The 18,643-nt window shown below is 35.7% G+C and overlaps 1 protein-coding gene across 10 annotated transcripts in view; it reads right to left on the reverse strand.

The window, feature by feature from the left end:
• The window catches only part of EHBP1 (EH domain binding protein 1), a 491,141-nt gene that overhangs the window by 53,225 nt on the left and 419,273 nt on the right, over window positions 1-18,643 (reverse strand). For 9 of the 10 annotated variants that reach the window (XM_060026505.1, XM_060026507.1, XM_060026508.1 and 6 more), the window contains 2 exons: window positions 9,472-9,619; window positions 1,307-1,414 (listed from right to left, as the gene is read on the reverse strand). In XM_060026505.1, the coding sequence (XP_059882488.1) occupies window positions 1,307-1,414; window positions 9,472-9,619 (256 nt within the window). The remainder of the gene's footprint in view (window positions 1-1,306; window positions 1,415-9,471; window positions 9,620-18,643) is intronic. The other variant, XM_060026512.1, reaches the window with a different exon arrangement.

The following is an 18,643-nucleotide window of genomic DNA, read 5'->3' on the forward strand; positions in this document are numbered from 1 at the left end:
CTAAAGACTTTGATGGTGGTTGTGGTGAGAGGGTGGGTAAGCAACAACAAAAATTTTTTTCAAAAAGAAAAATCAAACTTATCCAAGTTCTAAAGTATTTTAAATAGAAATAAGTAAAACGCAGTTTTAATTTGGGGTTAATTTTTTTTTAAGTTTCCTTAAATATCAGCATTCTCCTGGACTTGTACAATTATAAATATACTGACCTGTATCTAGTAAAAGTATTATTTAATACTAGACCATGAAGGAGCTACTGACAAAAGACACAGATTTTTTTGGGTGCTGTCTATAGTTAGGAAGACCATGTTTGATTGTTTCTTGGAGAAGTAACAGCATGATTTCAAATAGCAAAGAAACAAAGCAAGTTAGCATTGCAAAGACATGCCAGGGCTGGGAAGAATACCTGCTCTCCCTCCCTGTAGCTTTTTACAGGAAAAGATAAATATTAGGGATTTCACTTTCTTACCTTTAAGTTTAAAAAGATTGCCAAAGACTTTTTATTGCTATAAGAATTCAATTCAATAAGTATTTATGGAACCTCTCACATATACAAAGCTACCTGCTGCTGACTTATAAAGGTAGTGTATATGGAACACTCATCTACTTAACCATCAGCAAGTATCTTTATATTTTATACAATAACTCAGAAGTTCAATTGCAAATGTGATTATCGGTATAATATTTATTGATATACAATATGAGATGAATTTAATAGTAATCTATATAAGCAGTTTTCAAAGAGTTTTATTGTGATTAGTTATTAAGTATGTATAAAATAATTTATTAGTAGTAATATTTAAATATTTAAGGTAAGCACAAAATTTATAAAATAATATTACCACTAAGACTATCAATTCCAAACCAAATCAGAAAATCTGATCCATGGTTTAGATTTACATTTGAAGCATTCCATAGGTACTACATCTATACCTTACAACATTACAACAAAATATTTAGGCTGAGAAGGGAACCAATCATAAAATGTCTACAAATTGTCCCATATAACATAAAATATAAAAGTGAATCTTAGTAATAAGAGAAAAACTAAAATTTGCTATTTCAATTTTATTGCTAATTTTAACATTAAGCCTAAAACAAAATAATAACATAAAATTGATGGAAAGTGGATTTAGCTAAATGATTTGTGAGGGCGTAAGATGTAATAAAACTACTAAAAGAACTTATTATCATTATTAATGAGATAATAATAAAAACATAACAGTTTTAATAGTTAATAAACAGTTACAATAAAAATATAAGAGTTTGCCATGCAGCAGGACACAAAGTATTTATAATCTGAAATTACCGGGAGTATCAAGGTCATTTTCTAAGTTAGTAAGTTCATCTCCACCTCCTACAACAAAGCCTTCGGAAATCTCCTCATTAGTATCTATCTCAACTTTATCATTTTCATCTGTAGGAAAATGTAGCAATAATGTTAGTATATTATTTCTATTTTATATCATTTGTTAGAAACACTAAGGAAAAACATTAGTATTGTAATGACAGTTCAAATTCAGGTCTGACACAGATGAGCAAGTTAAGAAATCAGTTTTAAGCTACTTTTTCACTACTGGATTAACATTTATATTTTACATTCATATGTCAAAGATGAATTGTCACACCAAAGCAGATGCAAAAATTTTGACAATTTGTCACATGCTGTCTCTGAATCACTGAGGTCCTTGAATCCCTATGTTTAAAAATGTAATCTACTGGTAATCTCTAATAACAGTATACAAAAATAAAGTTGGGGGACTTCCCTGGTGGCACAGTGGCTAAGAATCCGCCTACCAGTGCAGAGGACACGGGTTCAAGCTCTGGTCCGGGAAGATCCCACATGCCGTGGAGCAACTAAGCCCGTGCGCCACAACTACTGAGCCTGCACTCTAGAGCCCATAAGCCACAACACTACTGAGCCTGCGTGCCACAACACTACTGAGCCTGCGTGCCACAACTACTGAAGCCCGCACGCCTAGAGCCCATGCTCAGCAACAAGAGAAGCCACCACGATGAGAAGCCCGCGCACCGCAACAAAGAGTAGCCCCCGCTCGCTGCAACTGGAGAAAGCACGCACACAGCAATGAAGACCCAACACAGCCAAAAACAAACAAACAAACAAATAAAAATATTAAAAAAAAAAAGTTGGTTTGGTAACAAAGTCATCAAATAACATTTCTAAATTTTACATTTTTATCATTTATTAGATATAAATGTATAAAGAAACAACTCATTCTTTATAAACTTGTAGCTATATTTAAATCATTTGCATGAAGACTTGAATGCTTTTGTGCTATTAGTGAAATATTATCGAAAGCATTATGGATGAATTAAGAGACAAGATTGAGACGAGAATAGACAGTACCTTTATGCAAAAGAAAGTTCAGAAACAATTAAGACAGTACATCTTGGAAGACATAAAGCTGGTAGAAAGACCTGTTATTCAAAATTAAATACATGGGAATAAGGTAATCACACTATTTTTTTATACACCTAGTAAAACGTCTTAGGTCATAATTAATTAATGGTATCATTTTAAAAAAGATTTCTATTACATATTTTTCCGTTTTAAACCCTAGTGATAAAATTGGTTAAGTAATTTTGAATATTATACATTTAAAAAGTCATAGCAATAACTTGACTTGTATATTAGAAGTTAAGCTTTAAATTCTGCTGTTGACAGGCAATGTACCTTTTGGAGAAATATCTGTCTAGCCCTGGGAGTTGAAGAATATCCCTACTATTCAACAGTTTATTTTTCATAGGGCAACTTTTATTAATAATGAGGTGTTCCAAAGGTTATTACAATTGAGAAATACTAAATTCTATAGCTTTGGCTTAAACCTTCAATATTTGTCCTTTTCCCTGTAGAGCTTTGTGTTTGATTTTAGGCTTCCCAAGTAAATATTTACTATGAGCATTAATATTAATAATAGTTTACATTTATTGAAGACTTCCTATGTACTATGTAAGCCGTTTAGAACAATACAACACAGAGAAAAAGAATGAGAAATGCCCCCAGGGGAAAAGCACTGCTAAATGCTTTCAAATCGCTAAGGTATTATACTTGGCTATATTATTTAAGTACAATCATTTGACAGAGCTTTTCTAATCAACTGTGCTTAGTACAACTACTTGACTAATTTCATAAAAGTCAGCACCTTCATCTTCATTATCCTCAAAAATTCTTCTCTAAATAATTTTGTAGTAAAGGGAAATGAATTAACAGGTATTTCCTGAGTGCCAAGTAAGTGTTCAGAACACTTCCTCTTATCAGAGATAGTTTACTACCAATAGTTCTTAGAGTACAGTACTTTGTTGCTGCAACCAGCCTTTATTGGTTACTACTGACCAGAATTAATATAGAGTGAAAACAAAAAGTTAAACATTCATTCATTTATTTATTCAAGAAACTTCTACTATATGCCAGATCTGCAATTTACAAAACACTGCTAGATGTTGAAGAGATACCAAGTTGTATAAGACATTTATTCCACCTTAAAGTTATACATTCAAATGACTAAAATACCATGTAGGACAGTTAAGTGTTATGGGGTAAAAATAAGGTATAGAGCAAATTCAGGGAGGAAAGATTATTCTTTGCCAGTAGCACCAGGAATTATTTTTTGGAAGCAGTAACCTTTAAATTGGGTCTTCAGAAATGTACAGGATTTCAAAAAGTACAATTGAGGGAAGGGCACTACAGGCATGAGAGCAGGAAAGGGTAGGTTATGTTCAAAGAATGGTATAGCTCTATTTTGCTCAAGCATACTTAAAGGGAAATAACGGGAGGTAAGACTTGAAAGGTAAAACTGCAGAGAGCATTGAAGGGTAGGATAGGAAGTTTAGATTTTACTTGGTAGGAACGGAGAGACATTTGTGTTCAAACATGATCAGCAATGTGCTGTTTAACAGACAGCAGTCTATATAAGCAGTTTCTTACCACAGTGTTTCATGGTAATCAGTTGTGAAATATGTATAAAATAATTACTAGTAATATAAGCGCTGAAGCTTATGGTTTTTTTTTATATAAATTAGAGTAGCTCCAGTATTAGTCCTAAAATACCACTCTTGCTTACATTCTGATATGCCTTCATATGTGAAAGAAAAAATGGTCCAGGGATTGCACATGGGAGTGCAATCCCTGGAGCCACGTGACAGCATCCTTCATGCGAGATTGCTGAGTAAGATGTTGGACTCTAGCACACAAAGGCTGGAGGCAGGAAATCCAAGTTGGAGACTGTTATAACCTCCAGGTAAGTAGTATGGAGAGCTTTAACCTATCATAAAAGAACTGGAAGTGGGTATGACTTGAAAACAAACTGGATATTGGGTTGTTGGGGGAGGGATACTGAGGAGAGGAAGAGTGAGGCAGATGACTCTCCAGACAGTGACTAGAAGGACAGCACTGCTATGAAAAGAAGCTAAGTCTGGAACTGTGGTTGGATCTTGGTACTTCAGGTCCTGGGGTTATGCAGTGGGATATTCATTACCCCTTTACACAGTGCCAGGCTCCTGTGTGATGCTAAACAGGTGCCATTCATTTTATTTCCCGGCTAAATGAAATCTCTATCTATACTACCACTCACCAGTAATGCTGAGTGGGTTAACTCAATGTTTATATATGTATTGTTAACCTTAGATAAAAGGATTACTATTCGGGAAGGGGAAAAGTAAAAATTGATCTCCCATACAGCTCAGGTTTTCTTAAGAATAGGTTTCCACTTTCTTTCCATTCACTGACTTCAGGTTTACAATGAACAGGAATTCTTTTCAATAGTTAAAATGTTACACATTTCTTAACACCTGTCGAAATACTCTAATGCATTTTAGCAGAATTAAAGTGCATGTTTGTCTTTGTGTGTGTGTTTAAAATATTATACGTTATTTATACGATATATATAAGATTATATATATCTTTATAGCTAACCACTGAAAATCCAGTAGGTAAGCGTGGCAGAAAGTAAACTAGAGATCCAATACACAATGGAAGGTGGTTTGCAAGTATGGAATGTATAATGTGTGTAGGAAAAGGTAAAAAGAGATTGTATATACACTGGAATGAGACAATGCATTCCAGCTGACACTGCATAGCACTATAAGCAAAATGGGGATCCCAATGGTATGATTAATAGCACAGCAATAAGGCCAGTCTTACAACACTTATCATTTATAAATAAATTGAATGAAAAATCAGAATATCTGGTGACACTAAAAAAAAGAATATCTGCACTTCTAAAAAAAGAAATTGAGGCTACCATTAAAAACATATTCACAGGGACTTCCCTGATGGTGCAATGGTTAAGAATCCGGCTGCCAATGCAGAGGACGTGGGTTCAAGCCGTGGTCTGGGAAGATACCATATGCCGCGGAGCAACTAAGCCCGTGTGCCACAACTACTGAGCCTGTGAGCCACAACTACTGAAGCCTGCGCACCTAGAGCCTGTGCTTCGCAACAAGAGAAGCCATCGCAATGAGAAGCCCATGCACTGCAACAAGGAGTAATAGAAAAAGCCTGCGTGCAGCAATGAAGACCCAACGCAGCCAAAAATAAATAAATAAATAAAAATATTCACACAAAATGGTGGTTTAGAGAATACAGAGATTGTACCTAAGTGTACATGAAACTGTTTCTTCCCAGGAAAAAAAAAATATTCAGAATAAAATTTCTCATTTGTATCATGATTTTAAAATTCTCATTGAAGGTTCCCTATAAAATTCATAACTTTTAAAGTTATTCTATAGAAATCAAACAAATGATAGAAAACAATACAAATATATTATTAATAGAAGCTGAAAGTAAAAATTACTGAAGGCCTGTAAGATTTTATTTTGGGTCAACAAATTTGGATAAATCTATTTGCCATAACTGAAATAAGGATAATGCAGGCACACAAACATTCTCATGGATAAAATTTTTAAATTTTTATTCATTTGAAATGCAAAAACAAAGTACACTATTCCATCTAAATCAAAGAGAGGCAAAAATGTCAGTTTAAAAGTTCAATGACCCTCACCTAACCCAAACCAAAGTGATAAGCTACAGAATAAAAAAATACATATATGACATATATACACATATATATAAGTACACATAAAATATATAAAATCTATATCATATACATCCCATGTAATATATAATAAATATATGATATATTATAATATCATCTTCAAATTAGATAAACACCTTCCTTGCAAGTGCCCATGGGCCATTAATAAAAATGTAACATTTATTTGGCCAAAATAAAAACTTATTAATTCTCAAAGCAGAAATTCAGGGCATATTCTCTGACCACAATACCATACAACTAAAAATGAAAATACCACAATTCATCCACAAACAACTGTACCTTGCCAAGTAAGATCAATACAATAAATGAACCCACAAGTTTGTTACCTAAGATGAGGATTTTAAAAGGAGGCTGTTATAGGTCTATAACTAAACAACGAAGCAGAAATTGAAAAAACACATGTAGTATACCACAATATCACCTGACTCTCCTCTAAGTCCTAAAATTATGTCAAGAGGAGGACAAGTAAAAGCTAGGCTGTAGCTCGTTGGACTGATTCTGTTATTTCACAAGAATTAGGCTACTTCTGGTTGAAATAGGATGCAAGTGGGATGTTTGAATACCTGGCTTTACATGACCTAAAATATCTTGCATATATTTTCTGCGGACACCTGAGGCTTATGACACCTCACCTCTAACTTACTAAGTTTTCCTTTCCTCACTGAGGATGGAAAAAAAACAGGCTTTTCAAGTAGGTTCAGGCAGTGAGTTTGAGTACCATGTTCAACGCGTCCCCTAGGTTGTGCTTTCACCTGATTATTTCAGCTCTTGACTACCCCCTCTTCTTTGTCACTTTGGACCACTGCTTCCAAAAATTTTCCCACCCTAGTCTGTCTTCTAGGCTGGTCCCTATTCATTTTTCTCTCCTCCTTTCACACTATTCCTTACTCAGACCTGATAATTCCCATTAGACATTGGAAGAATGGACACTAATTTGTTAACTGTTTCCCCCTGACTTATCAACCCCATAGGGTTATTTTCATTTAGGAATTAGACTCTTGTGAAATCAAGTGAATTTCTAATTTGCTATGTAAGGGTCAGCAAACTATAGCATGGGGGCAAAAACCAGCCCACCACCATTTTGGGGTAAATAACAGGCATGCTCATTAATTTACATATTGTTCACGCCTGCTTTCAGACTACAAGAGCAGAGTCAAGTAGTTAAGACAGAGAACACATGGTCTGCGAAGGCTATAAAAATTTACTCTGGCCCTTTCCAGGAAGTTTGCCGAATCCCAGCCTAGCACAGTGACTGGCACTGCTAAACAGATAAATGTGTATGTATGAATGGTTGAATTCTAGGCAGGAATTTTACCCTCTCCCTTGACCTAAAGGTCTCTTCCCCACCTCCGGCCTTGATAGCTTCAGCTTAGGCCTTAATGCCAGAGGAGACCTAGTCGGATCCATACACCTTTATGAAGACAGGCCAATATCCACCACTGAGGTCAAGGAATAGGCCTGCACTGCTTGTAGCTCAACCTTAGCTCTGATTAAGAGCCTATCATCTGATATGTGGCCATTTCCAACATCCAAGGTATGGTGTGTCCTATGAGAGAAATGGACCCTAGGCACTTTGGTCTCCTTAGGGAACAGTCTAGACTCTTCAGCAGGTTCTCATAAGTCATCTGTTGAACCCTGTCCCGCCTTCATTTCACCTGGTTTTTCCTTTTCTAGTCTGTACTTCTTTGCTAGCTTCAGAGATACAATCCTCACTTGTTCTTTTTCACTCTGTTGACTGCTGAATGATGCCAAAATCAGGTCTTCACTTTCCCCAGTTACCAAGTTGGGAAGATACCCATTTTTGGGGTTATAACACTGACTAAGTCTCTCTACCTAGTCTAGTCCTGGCTTAGGCTCAACTGGGGTTGGATTATAGAGATAAGACCAATTACATAGCTGACTCATCCCACACCATTAATCAGAAATTTTTAATTCTTAGCCTTCCCAGAGTTCACAACTCATTTAGCATTGTTATCTGCTCACTGCTGGAAAATAAAATTGAGACAGTGGATGCCTCTCTATCTTATTATTACTGCTCTTCCATGGGTTTATGATATCACAGGGAGGTAGTATTAGTAGCTTTAGGGCAGTCTATCTGGAGGGTCAAGAATATGAGGCTTTTTCTATCTTTCTGAGATACAAGGAGGCAAAGATTTTTAAGATTTACTTAGAATATCTGGAATTTTTATGATATCAAAGAAACATCTTGTTACTAATCATAAATGAAAGCAAATTATAATAGCATTATATAATGTAGCTGTGAGTAGTTACTGCTGTTACTATAAAACTTTAGTAGTGAGTATAGAAACTGTAATAAAAATTCTGAATGACAGGAGTTGAAAAGGTAAGATGAAGGATTTAACTAAGAAATAAACATTCTGAGAATACCAGATGGACAGATATACAGCTACTTGGGAAAGCAGCTTTCAAATGTATGGGATGGAAGGTTATATGCTATAGGCATTGGTTGGAATGCTCTACAACAGTAAGATTTTAATATAAGGATCAATTAGAAATAACAGCAGTAAGTTTCAGTTTACTCTGAAGAAACTTATCATTGACCTAGAAATGGTTTCCTTTGTTTCAGTTCTCTAAGGTCTTATTCGAGTCCTCACTTGCCTACTCTCCAGAGTGATCTTTTAGCATTTAAGATTAATTCAGGACAAGTACCTGGCATGTTCTGATAGATAAATAGGTCACATACCTTTGAAATAAAAAACCCCACAGGCCTCTTGAATATACTACTCAAATAAAAATGTAAAAAGTTTCAAGTTAAAAAAGCCCAAATTGAGCACTGAGAGGCAAAACTAAAATTCCCTTTAATTATATGTACAGTCCTTGTCCTAAAATAAAGCTTAGAATAATTTCTACAGATATTGAAAAAGACCCTCTTCGAATCAGGAGACTAAGAAGAAATGCATATGGGACTTATTCAAAATGCTTACACGTCAGGCTATAATGCTGGAACACTGTTAAAGCTACTTTCCAAAGATCTGGTTCAAAGTGAAAATCTCTCATGCCAAAGCTCTCCACTAACAAGTCTTGTGATCTACATGTTGAGGACTTGATTGCATTTTACTCACTCCTAATACAATTAATGAGGCATCATGGGGAATCACAAACCAAGGCCCGTCTGAGTTTTCTCCTAAATCATATTCTTAGTGTTTCTTGAGTACTAATCATACTTAATCATAATCAAAGTACTTCTTGAGTTGATTTGGAAATTGGCAATAGTCATCTTCTGATTTACTATGCTTTAAGTTTTTTGTAACATACTGATAGGCTAGAAACTTTATGTATTTGATGCACAACATTTTGAAGTAAGAATAAAAAGTCCCAAAACATCCATTGCGGATTTCTGGGTTGTGTGTAGAATATGATACAAGATTCTTTAACTCACCTCCAGATGCCTTTGACCTTTCTTTCAACTTTTCTGCAGCCATTTCACCATAGCTGGGAAGTTCTGACATCTTCACTCCCGATCGAGCTTCTGCTATTAGCTGACGAGCTCTCTCTCTCAGCTGCCGACGTCGCTCTTCATCTTGCTGCTAAGATATATTGAACAGTTGCCAACTCAGTAATTGACAGAAATGCAATTTCATTTTCAATCTGATCATCATGATAGTAACTGGTTTACAGCATGGTGCTTGGCCCACATTATAAATAGGATGCTCTATATCAGTTGGATGTCATACCATTTTTAAAAGACATCCAAGAATCAGATTTTTAAAAAACATTTACAAATTATTGTATTATGTCTGTTAAAGATTCAAACTAGCCTTTAAAGAATGTTTGGCAATATAATTACTGAGAAAAGAGCAGGATCTACTATTAATAAAATAATCAGGCTTATAGGAAAAACGTAACAATACTGAAAACAGAATTTCAATTAATACCTTATTTTTTTAAGATTAGAATTTAACTTGCAATTTTCTAGTAAAGGCATAGAGCACTGGCTAAAAGAAATCTTTGATAGCAGAATATGCTGCTACATCATGTTGATCAAATATAGGAAGTGGTATTTTTAGGGGGCTACAGCAGGAATGGGGATAGTACACATTAGTTCCACAGTTATTGTTGTTGATAGTTTTAAAATCAGAATTGGGTAACTGATGTATTTCTGTCCTCATTTCTACTATGCCTTCCCCCCAGACAAACATTGAGAAGAAAAAGTAAAATCTAGTGTGGTTTTTGATATTTAAAATAACTAAAAATGACAGAGAATTAAATAACTAAAATAGGTTTTGCCTCCTAAAAAAGGGCTATTATGAATTGCAAATAATCAATGTGAAATCGCTTTGTAAACTGGAAAGTATATGATATAAGGCATTATTATGACAAAACAAAGCCTGAAATAATATGGCCTCAACATATCTGTGCAGTTATCTTCCCTTAACCTCTCCCAATCTCTATAAAACCTCACATCTATTTATACAAAATTGTTTGTATCATGTAGTTTCATGCATCCATGGATTTGAATATATCATTTTGTCTTCCTGAAATGTTCTTCTATCATCTATTTAACTCCTACTCATTCTTCAAGATTCAGTTTAAATCCACTAAACTTCCCCTGACTACTCTTCCCTCCTCCCCACTGGTGGAATGAAGTTCTCCTTCTATGTTACTATAGTACCGTGTGCGCGCGTGCGTGTGTGTGTGTGTGAGATTACTTTTTAAAATAATACCTGTCAAGTTATAACTCTGTACAAACATCTCCTTTTCAGTAGAACTGAGCTACTTGAATGCAGGAGCTAGATGTGATTTATCTTTGTATCTTTGGTCCTTAGTACATACCTTGGTACTTGGTACTAGATATGAAAACTTAACGATTTATACTTTCAAAGCTTATATCATAGAGGGAAAGATAAAACAGCCACAATAAGGAGGTGCAATAAAAACAGATGAAGAGTTCAGAAGAAAGAGGTTAGTTTTTGTGTCTTTTTTTTTCTTTTTTTTGTTTTTGTCAAGGGGAATGATCAACCTGAGTTGTATCTGAGAAAGATTAAAGATTAATCTGACAACAGTGTATACGATAGGCTGGCCTAGGGGGACTGGAAAGAGACTACTTAGGAGGCTCTTATAAACAGTACAAGGAAGCTATAATGAGATTCAGAACTGGGATGGTGGCAATGGGAATGGAAGGAGACAGGTGTAAGAAATACATCAGAGCTAGAATTGGTACCTGTACCAATTCTTAGTAACTGATTAGATGTAGAGGGAAGAAAAAAGCTGAGTCAGAAGAGACAGGGGTAAGACACTAGCTTGGTAGAGTTCAAGGCTAGGCAATTCTTTCACAAATTTTGAGATGGCTAGAATAGAGAGCTGTCAAAATTAATGCGGGTAGATTAACAGAGGTATTGAGTGGACCCAGAGACAAGCTTGAAGCTCCCAGTGGACAAACTGAAGCAATTTCAGTATCAAAACAAACAAGCAAACAATGACTGCAATGAATTGAATCAACGAAAGCACACACTGAATCAATGAAAACTCATCAATTCATTATGATATTCAGAAAGTTCTTAGAAGGATATATAAACTCATTTGAGGTAGCTTTTTTTTTTTTTTTTTTTTTTTTGCGGTACGCGGGCCTCTCACTGTTGTGGCCTCTCCCGTTACGGAGCACAGGCTCCGGACGCGCAGGCTCAGCGGCCATGGCTCAGGGGCCCAGCCGCTCCGCAGCATGTGGGATCTTCCCAGACTGGGGCACAAACCCGTGTCCCCTGCATCTACAGGCGGACTCTCAACCACTGCACCACCAGGGAAGCCCTGAGGTAGCTTTTAAAAGAACTCCTAAAAATTACTAATTAGAGGAAAAAAATCAAACACTTAACCTGTCTTTCCAGTGGGAACTGAAGTTTAGGGTAACTAAACAGCCCCAGTCAATTACAGAAAGCTCAACTTTATAAAATAATACCAGCTATAATAATAATATTATGTATTTTCCAAAGATGGCCATGATAGTATTTCTCATCCCACATGCTTTCTGCAATATGACCTTGCCATTCCCTCATCAAAAGGTAAAGCTTAATTCCCCTCCCCTTGAGTGTGGGCCAGCTTTAGTGACTTGTACGTAATCAACAGAATGTAGAAGTGCTGCAGGTGATTTTCAAGGCTAGGTCAGAAAAGGCTACACCCCTTTTGTCCAGTTCTCTTGAAATTCTTGCATTTTGTACTTTCTGGGAACCTAGCTGTCATGCTGTGAGAATCCCAAGCTACACATAGGTGCACCAGTCCACATTCCCAGCCAAGTTCAGCCTTAAGTCTTCCTGGCTCACGTGTCAAACATGTGAATAAAGTCTTCTTCAGAATCTCCACTTTCAGCCATTTTGGGTCACCTCCAACTGTTCAAGTCTCCCCAGCTGACACCCCAGACAATGTGGAACAGAGACAAAGCATCCACACTATACCCTATCTGAAGTCCTGACCCATAGAATCTGAGAATAAAAAAAATTTTTACACCATTAAGTTTGGGATTGTTTGTTTTACAGCATTAATAATTGGACCATATGCTTAAGTAACACCACACAGATCATTCCCTAATTGCAAGAGGAAAACCTAACTTTAAATGAAGAGATCAGAACTAGATCAGGGATTAGAAACCACTACTCTAATGGTCAGTCTTAGCATCACTAATGTTGAGTCAACCATATGTTATGGTTTTTTTTAAATTAAATTTAATTTTTTACTTATTTTTGACTGTGTTGGGTCTTCATTGTTGCACATAGGCTTTCTCAAGTTGTGGTGAGTGGGGGCTACTCTTCGTTGCGGTGAGCGTGCTTCTCATTGCAGTGGCTTCTCTTGTTGCAAAGCACAGGCTCTAGGTGCACGTGCTTCAGTAGTTGTAGCACGTGGGCTCAGTAGTTGTGGCTCGCAGGCCCTACAGCGCAGGCTCAGTACTTGTGGTTCACGGGCTTAGCTGCTCCGTGGCCTGTGGGATCTTCCTGGACCAGGGATCAAACCCGTGTCCCCTGCATTGGCAGGCGGATTCTCCACCACTGCACCACCAGGAAAGTCCCTGTTATATGTTTTTTGATATGAAACACATGAAGCGAACACCACCTATAATATTCTAGCCCAGATGTCTAAAGTGAATCTACTAAGCCTTCATATACAACCTCCAGTTTATCATAAACACAGGAGACAGAGAAACATGATAAATGACACAGCAAGGAAGCAACCAAACAAATCTAGAAAGTAGGATATTCAGGCCAATTAATCTGGTCATTTTAATAAGAGTTATCTAAACAAACACAACAAAAAACAACTAATCATCATCTCCACCAACAAAAGGGACTTGACCAGATGCAATGTGTAGTCCTAGGTTAGATACTAGTTTGGATAAACCAGCTGTAAAGGACACTGTTGAATCAATTAGAGAAATCTGAATATAATTAGAGTTATTAAATGAGAGAAAATACAACTTGACTGAAAAACAGTTTATACAGTAAAAATTTGTTTTGTCTTTTTGGCAAAATAAATACATACATAAGACTTGGAAGGTTATTCACAAAATTGACATGGTGGAGATATTTGGGTATGGAAATGTGATATTTTTGTTTTCTTTGTCTTCATTTTCTAACTTTCTATAATACACATGTACTACTCTTGTAATAAGAGTTATTTTTCAAAAGTCTTGGGGGGAAGGGAGGAAAGACATGAAATGGTAGGCTTCTGGGGTGGGTGGTAGGGGCAAAAGAAGAGAGATGTAACATTCAAGGGAGATTTTCTTTTCTTTTTTTAAAAATATTTATTTATTTATTTTGGCCGCGCTGGGTCTAAGTTGAGGCACGTGGGATCTTAGTTGCCGCGTGGGGGATCTTATTTGCAGCATGCAGGATCTTTAGTTGCGGCGTGTGTGTGGGATCTAGTTCCCTGACCAGGGATCGAACCGGGCCCCCTGCATTGGGAGCGCAGAGTCCTAGCCACTGGACCACCAGAGAAGTCCCTCAAGGGGAATTTTCTTAATATTTAGAGATGCGAGCTTATTTGTAGTTAGAGGAGTAGTATGTACTGGGCAGTGTGAGACCAAAGACGCAAGAATAATACACAAAAATCCTTAGTTCATTATTAATACTTCTGAACTTAGAAAATAAAAGGAAATACAGGCTTGATAATGGTAACTTTGGTGACGGTTGCTGATATTTCTTGAGCTTTTATGTGCTAAGTGCTTTATATGCATGATCTCATTTAATTTTTACAACCTGATTTTTACCAATGAGAATATTTAAGTTTAGAGTTCCAAGGTCACACAGCTAGAACTGATGTCTGAGCCAGGAGTCCAGCCCAGGTCTGTCTGACTACAGGGCCCTGCTTTTAACCTTCAAACTATTTGATCCCCCAAAAGTATCAAATTACATGACCAACTGAGGAAAATTGAGCTTTTACTAAACTTTCATCTTTCAAACTTAAGAAAAGTTAAGAGCACTAATAAAAACCATTATTTGATATGCCTCAGGCAACTAGGTTTAAGTGAATTTCACTGCGTGTAATAACTTCTCGCAGAGCTGGAATCTGGTGATTCAGACTAAGATGAAGTGGTCTCGGGTCATCTTAACTGCATAAAAATGAAATAAATGATTCTACCTTTATGAATATGAAATGGGAACCTAGTTTTTTCTTACCAGCTACCGCTTCCCCCTCCTCCCCCAATAATTTTCCCACCTGCAAATGTTTCTGAGAGCTTACCAAGAGTGCAATTTAAAGCAGGCAATCATTAATAAAACCAACTCTAAATACTAAGTAGGGACACTTTATCAATTTCCATGTAAATTGTTTGTTTGTACCTATTTACCCATCATTGTTCTCTATACAATAGAAAAAATGTAAACGAACAAATCAGAATGCAGCCCTAATGGGACTTTCTGTTTATAACCATTAGCCCAGAGGTGTGCTGTAATTCAGTTCTCAAGTAGCAAGATTTAGCCTCATTAACAGACTACAAGGGCAGGTTACAACTCATAAAACCCTACAGTAAACAAAGTTTATGGACACAGCGCAAAATCTTGAGCCTGACTGACAGAATTCTAGTTTCCTATCAGATTGCCCTGATTTACTTTTCTGCTAACGTCCTAACACCACAGAGATAATTTTGCTTGGGCCTTGGAGGGCTCCAGTGGGATGGCATATCTGCGTTGTTTGTTTTCTCACCCATTGAGTTTCCTTAAGACAAAGAACCAACTGAAAAAATAGAAGTTAATTGTTAAGGTCAGAAGGAAAAGCTTGTAATTATAGAAATTGATTATGCAACCAATTTAATTGATAGTATTATTAATATCCAGATTCCTTATATGTAAAACTAATTTTTATATATAAGCTTCATTAAAAGTCAGTTTTTACAAATTGGGAGATTGGGATTGACATATATACACTAATATGGATAAAATGGATAACTAATAAGAACCTGCTGTATAAAAAAATAAATAAAATATAATTAAAAAAATTTTAAAGTCAGTTTTTACAGTAGTATTTAAAGAATAGATAGCAAAAAAAATCTGTGTCTTTTACTCAAAAGAAACATATTGTTTATATCAAAGGAATAAAATGACCAGAGAGTAAGGGCAGTGATTATTTCATCATTTTTTATGTTTGTATAGGTGAATGTTTCTGACAATGATGGTTTGTCTAAACCTACTCAAGTACAGAAATGTGTTATCTGTTTTGACCCTTCTGCATTCAAAAGAAGATAGCGACTCACAGCTGTAAATAAGTCATCTGTTTACTATATCTGCTGAAAAAAATAAAGGAATCTTTTCAATGGGATGCAAAGGTAAGTAACTTAGAAGACTGCTGTCATTAAAAGTACACTTGAAAAATTCAACACATAGGAAACCTATGTATCTTTCATTTACCTGCCTAGTCTAAATAAACTTAAAAAAACTGAAGTAGGCTCCTATTTCTAAGAATGGGTCTGATGACATTTACCTTTTTCTATACAGTATTATTTACAGAGTTAGACCGAGTTATATAGAACATTCTAGCTTTTGTAAGACAGATGTACTCTTTAGAGGGTTCGATAGAAGCTGTATTTTTGAGTAAATACTAGCTGTGTGCCTGTGCAGTGTTTTCACACATGTTATCTCACCATTCACCACTCTGAGGTAACCACTATGACTCTGATTTGATAGAAATGGAATCTCACTTAAATATACTGCCCAAGGTCATACATCTTGTAAATGGCATAGTAAGAATTAAAATCACTGTCTGTCTGATTTCAAAGTGCTGGTCCTAGCTATTACATTACTGGTGTTCAGAAAATTTGTCTGAGGCCCTAATGCTATTGTCATTAAAAAAAACAACAGTTCTTTACTTACACTTGGGCTATACAAATCAGGTTAAACTCCCCTTTGTGCTACTGAATACAGAGAGGTAAAGAGAAATTAACTTACTTATATTCATTTAAAACTTAGGTTCCTGACTTTAAATTATAAGTCTTCAGAAAAGTACTGAATGTGGTACATTTAAGCTTCACTTTCCTCTTCGTTAACATCTTCAGAATAAGGCAAAAGTCCTGTTATGGTACAAAAAGCTTGTATTTCAACACAATGAATTTAAAATATTCAAATATTTTTTGGATCAGATGGATCAGAACTAACCACTTTGGACATAAACTGAAAAAATATTTAGCCCTTTCACAGCATGTCTTCAAGTTACTATTTTTCTTATCCTTCTAAAATGGTCTACAATCTGCCATAGATTTTAGGACAAATTAAGGACAAACTCTTCAAGAATAAGTAATGTAATTCCTTGTTTCCTTTCCATAAAAATGTATTGGTATGCAATTTTTATATTTCACAGTTCACCGACATCTAGGCAAGCTTTCTTCCACTGCTTCAATGGTGCTACTTTTAATTTTATCCTCCTTAGTCGTAGTAATTAAAGTGATCAGCAGTGGCATCCCAGCGGCTTTGACACAGCTACAACCCCCTAGCAGACTTTTGCTTTTAAGGGGAAGGGGAAGAAAAAGACTAGAGTTTCATTTCACAGAGAACAAGAAAATCAAGCTTCTCCAATCCTCAACTTTATTCAATTGTTCTTTCAGCAGCCTTTGGATCTTAAGAATCAAATAAAAATGGCTGCCATGGGGGGTCCTTTTTATACTTGCCGCAAATGTCAACGACTGACATTACTTTAGCCAAAAAATGATGCCATGGATGTGTGAAGGTGAATTAGAACATGAGAAACTGTCAGTGTAGCTGCTGAGATCATTACCCACCCAAGGGTGTCTTTCATAACATTAGATATTTTTATTCAGTCAGTTGAAAACTATAGATTGAGAAGTCTTTCTATTTAAGAAACATGTCTACACACATTTTCATGAAATAAGCTTTTACAAAATTTAGAAATATATTATTTCAAATAATGTAGTTTGCATCCTTAGTCTTTGTAAATTTGTGTTTGTAACAGCACAAAGCACCCTATTTCTATCAACAAACCCATATTCCATACTATCTTGTGCTTACTTGAGTTCTTCAGTGTTTCATATGGTCTTAGGAGTTGGACTTTTATTAATTGGGCTAAATACATTTTAACTTATCTAAATTTTTTATAGGGCTTTACTTAGTACTGCTAATATTTCACAGGATTCTGTTCTCAGAATGGTCCGTGAAATTCCTCAATTTAATAGTAAACTAAGAGAAAGAACTTGACTGCCACCCTTTCAGCATTAGACAGGAAGCAAGGCTCTGTTATTAGGCATTCAGAAAGGATAAAAAAAAAAAAAAATCTGTGCTTGTCCAGAGGCAAGGATTACCAAAGTGCACCTATTCACTTGCTACCAAAGATAGAATAAAAATAAAAAATAAAATTATAAGATCTTTAAAGGTTTGGGTAGACTAGATAGTTTCCCGCCAGCTTGATCAGCTCTTGACTGAATAAATAGGATTTAGAGTAAAACATTAAAACTGTTTAGCAGATCTTTTCAACCCGTTTCAAACTTTTCTTATGCTGGTTTGTAATATAAGCAGACATGCTTATAAATGGCCACACCTGCTCATTTCTCTGGGGATGGCCTGATCTCTGTTTCTCTAACAAAGAAAGAAAGAAAGAAAAAAATCAGCCTTTCTTGTTGCAAAACAGAGTGGAAAGTCAAAATCTTTCTCAAGTTTGCTCCATCTGGTCAGATTAAATCTTTGATCAACCCTGGGGATTACATTTATTTTTGTAGTAACTACTAAATTTTGAATTTGTTTAAAATACATAGGCAAAATATTAAACAGAATGTGAATTTAAGTTTGAGATCTAGTTTTTAATATATGAGCAGAAAGCATAAAAGGACTAGTTCAGAAAAAACAGACATGCATTTGAAGAATTTAGATTTCATTAGTATTCATTTCACACAACGGAATATATCATACTCAAGTTTTAAAAAATATATCTCTTTGTTTCCAAATACAGAAATGATCATTTTTAATTGTAGCATTTGTTTTGCCTGAGTGCTGTAAAAATAAAGAATTCTAAACATAAAAGTGCATGATCAAGTTAATGTTGCTATATGAGCCTCTCCTTTAAGTATCTGGAAGCAATCTGGGATATAAAGTTTTATATTCTAAGTCAGTAATCATTTTCTTTCATTC

The sequence above is a fragment of the Delphinus delphis genome, chromosome 12, assembly GCF_949987515.2.
Source record: "Delphinus delphis chromosome 12, mDelDel1.2, whole genome shotgun sequence".
Classification (NCBI taxonomy): domain Eukaryota; kingdom Metazoa; phylum Chordata; class Mammalia; order Artiodactyla; family Delphinidae; genus Delphinus; species Delphinus delphis.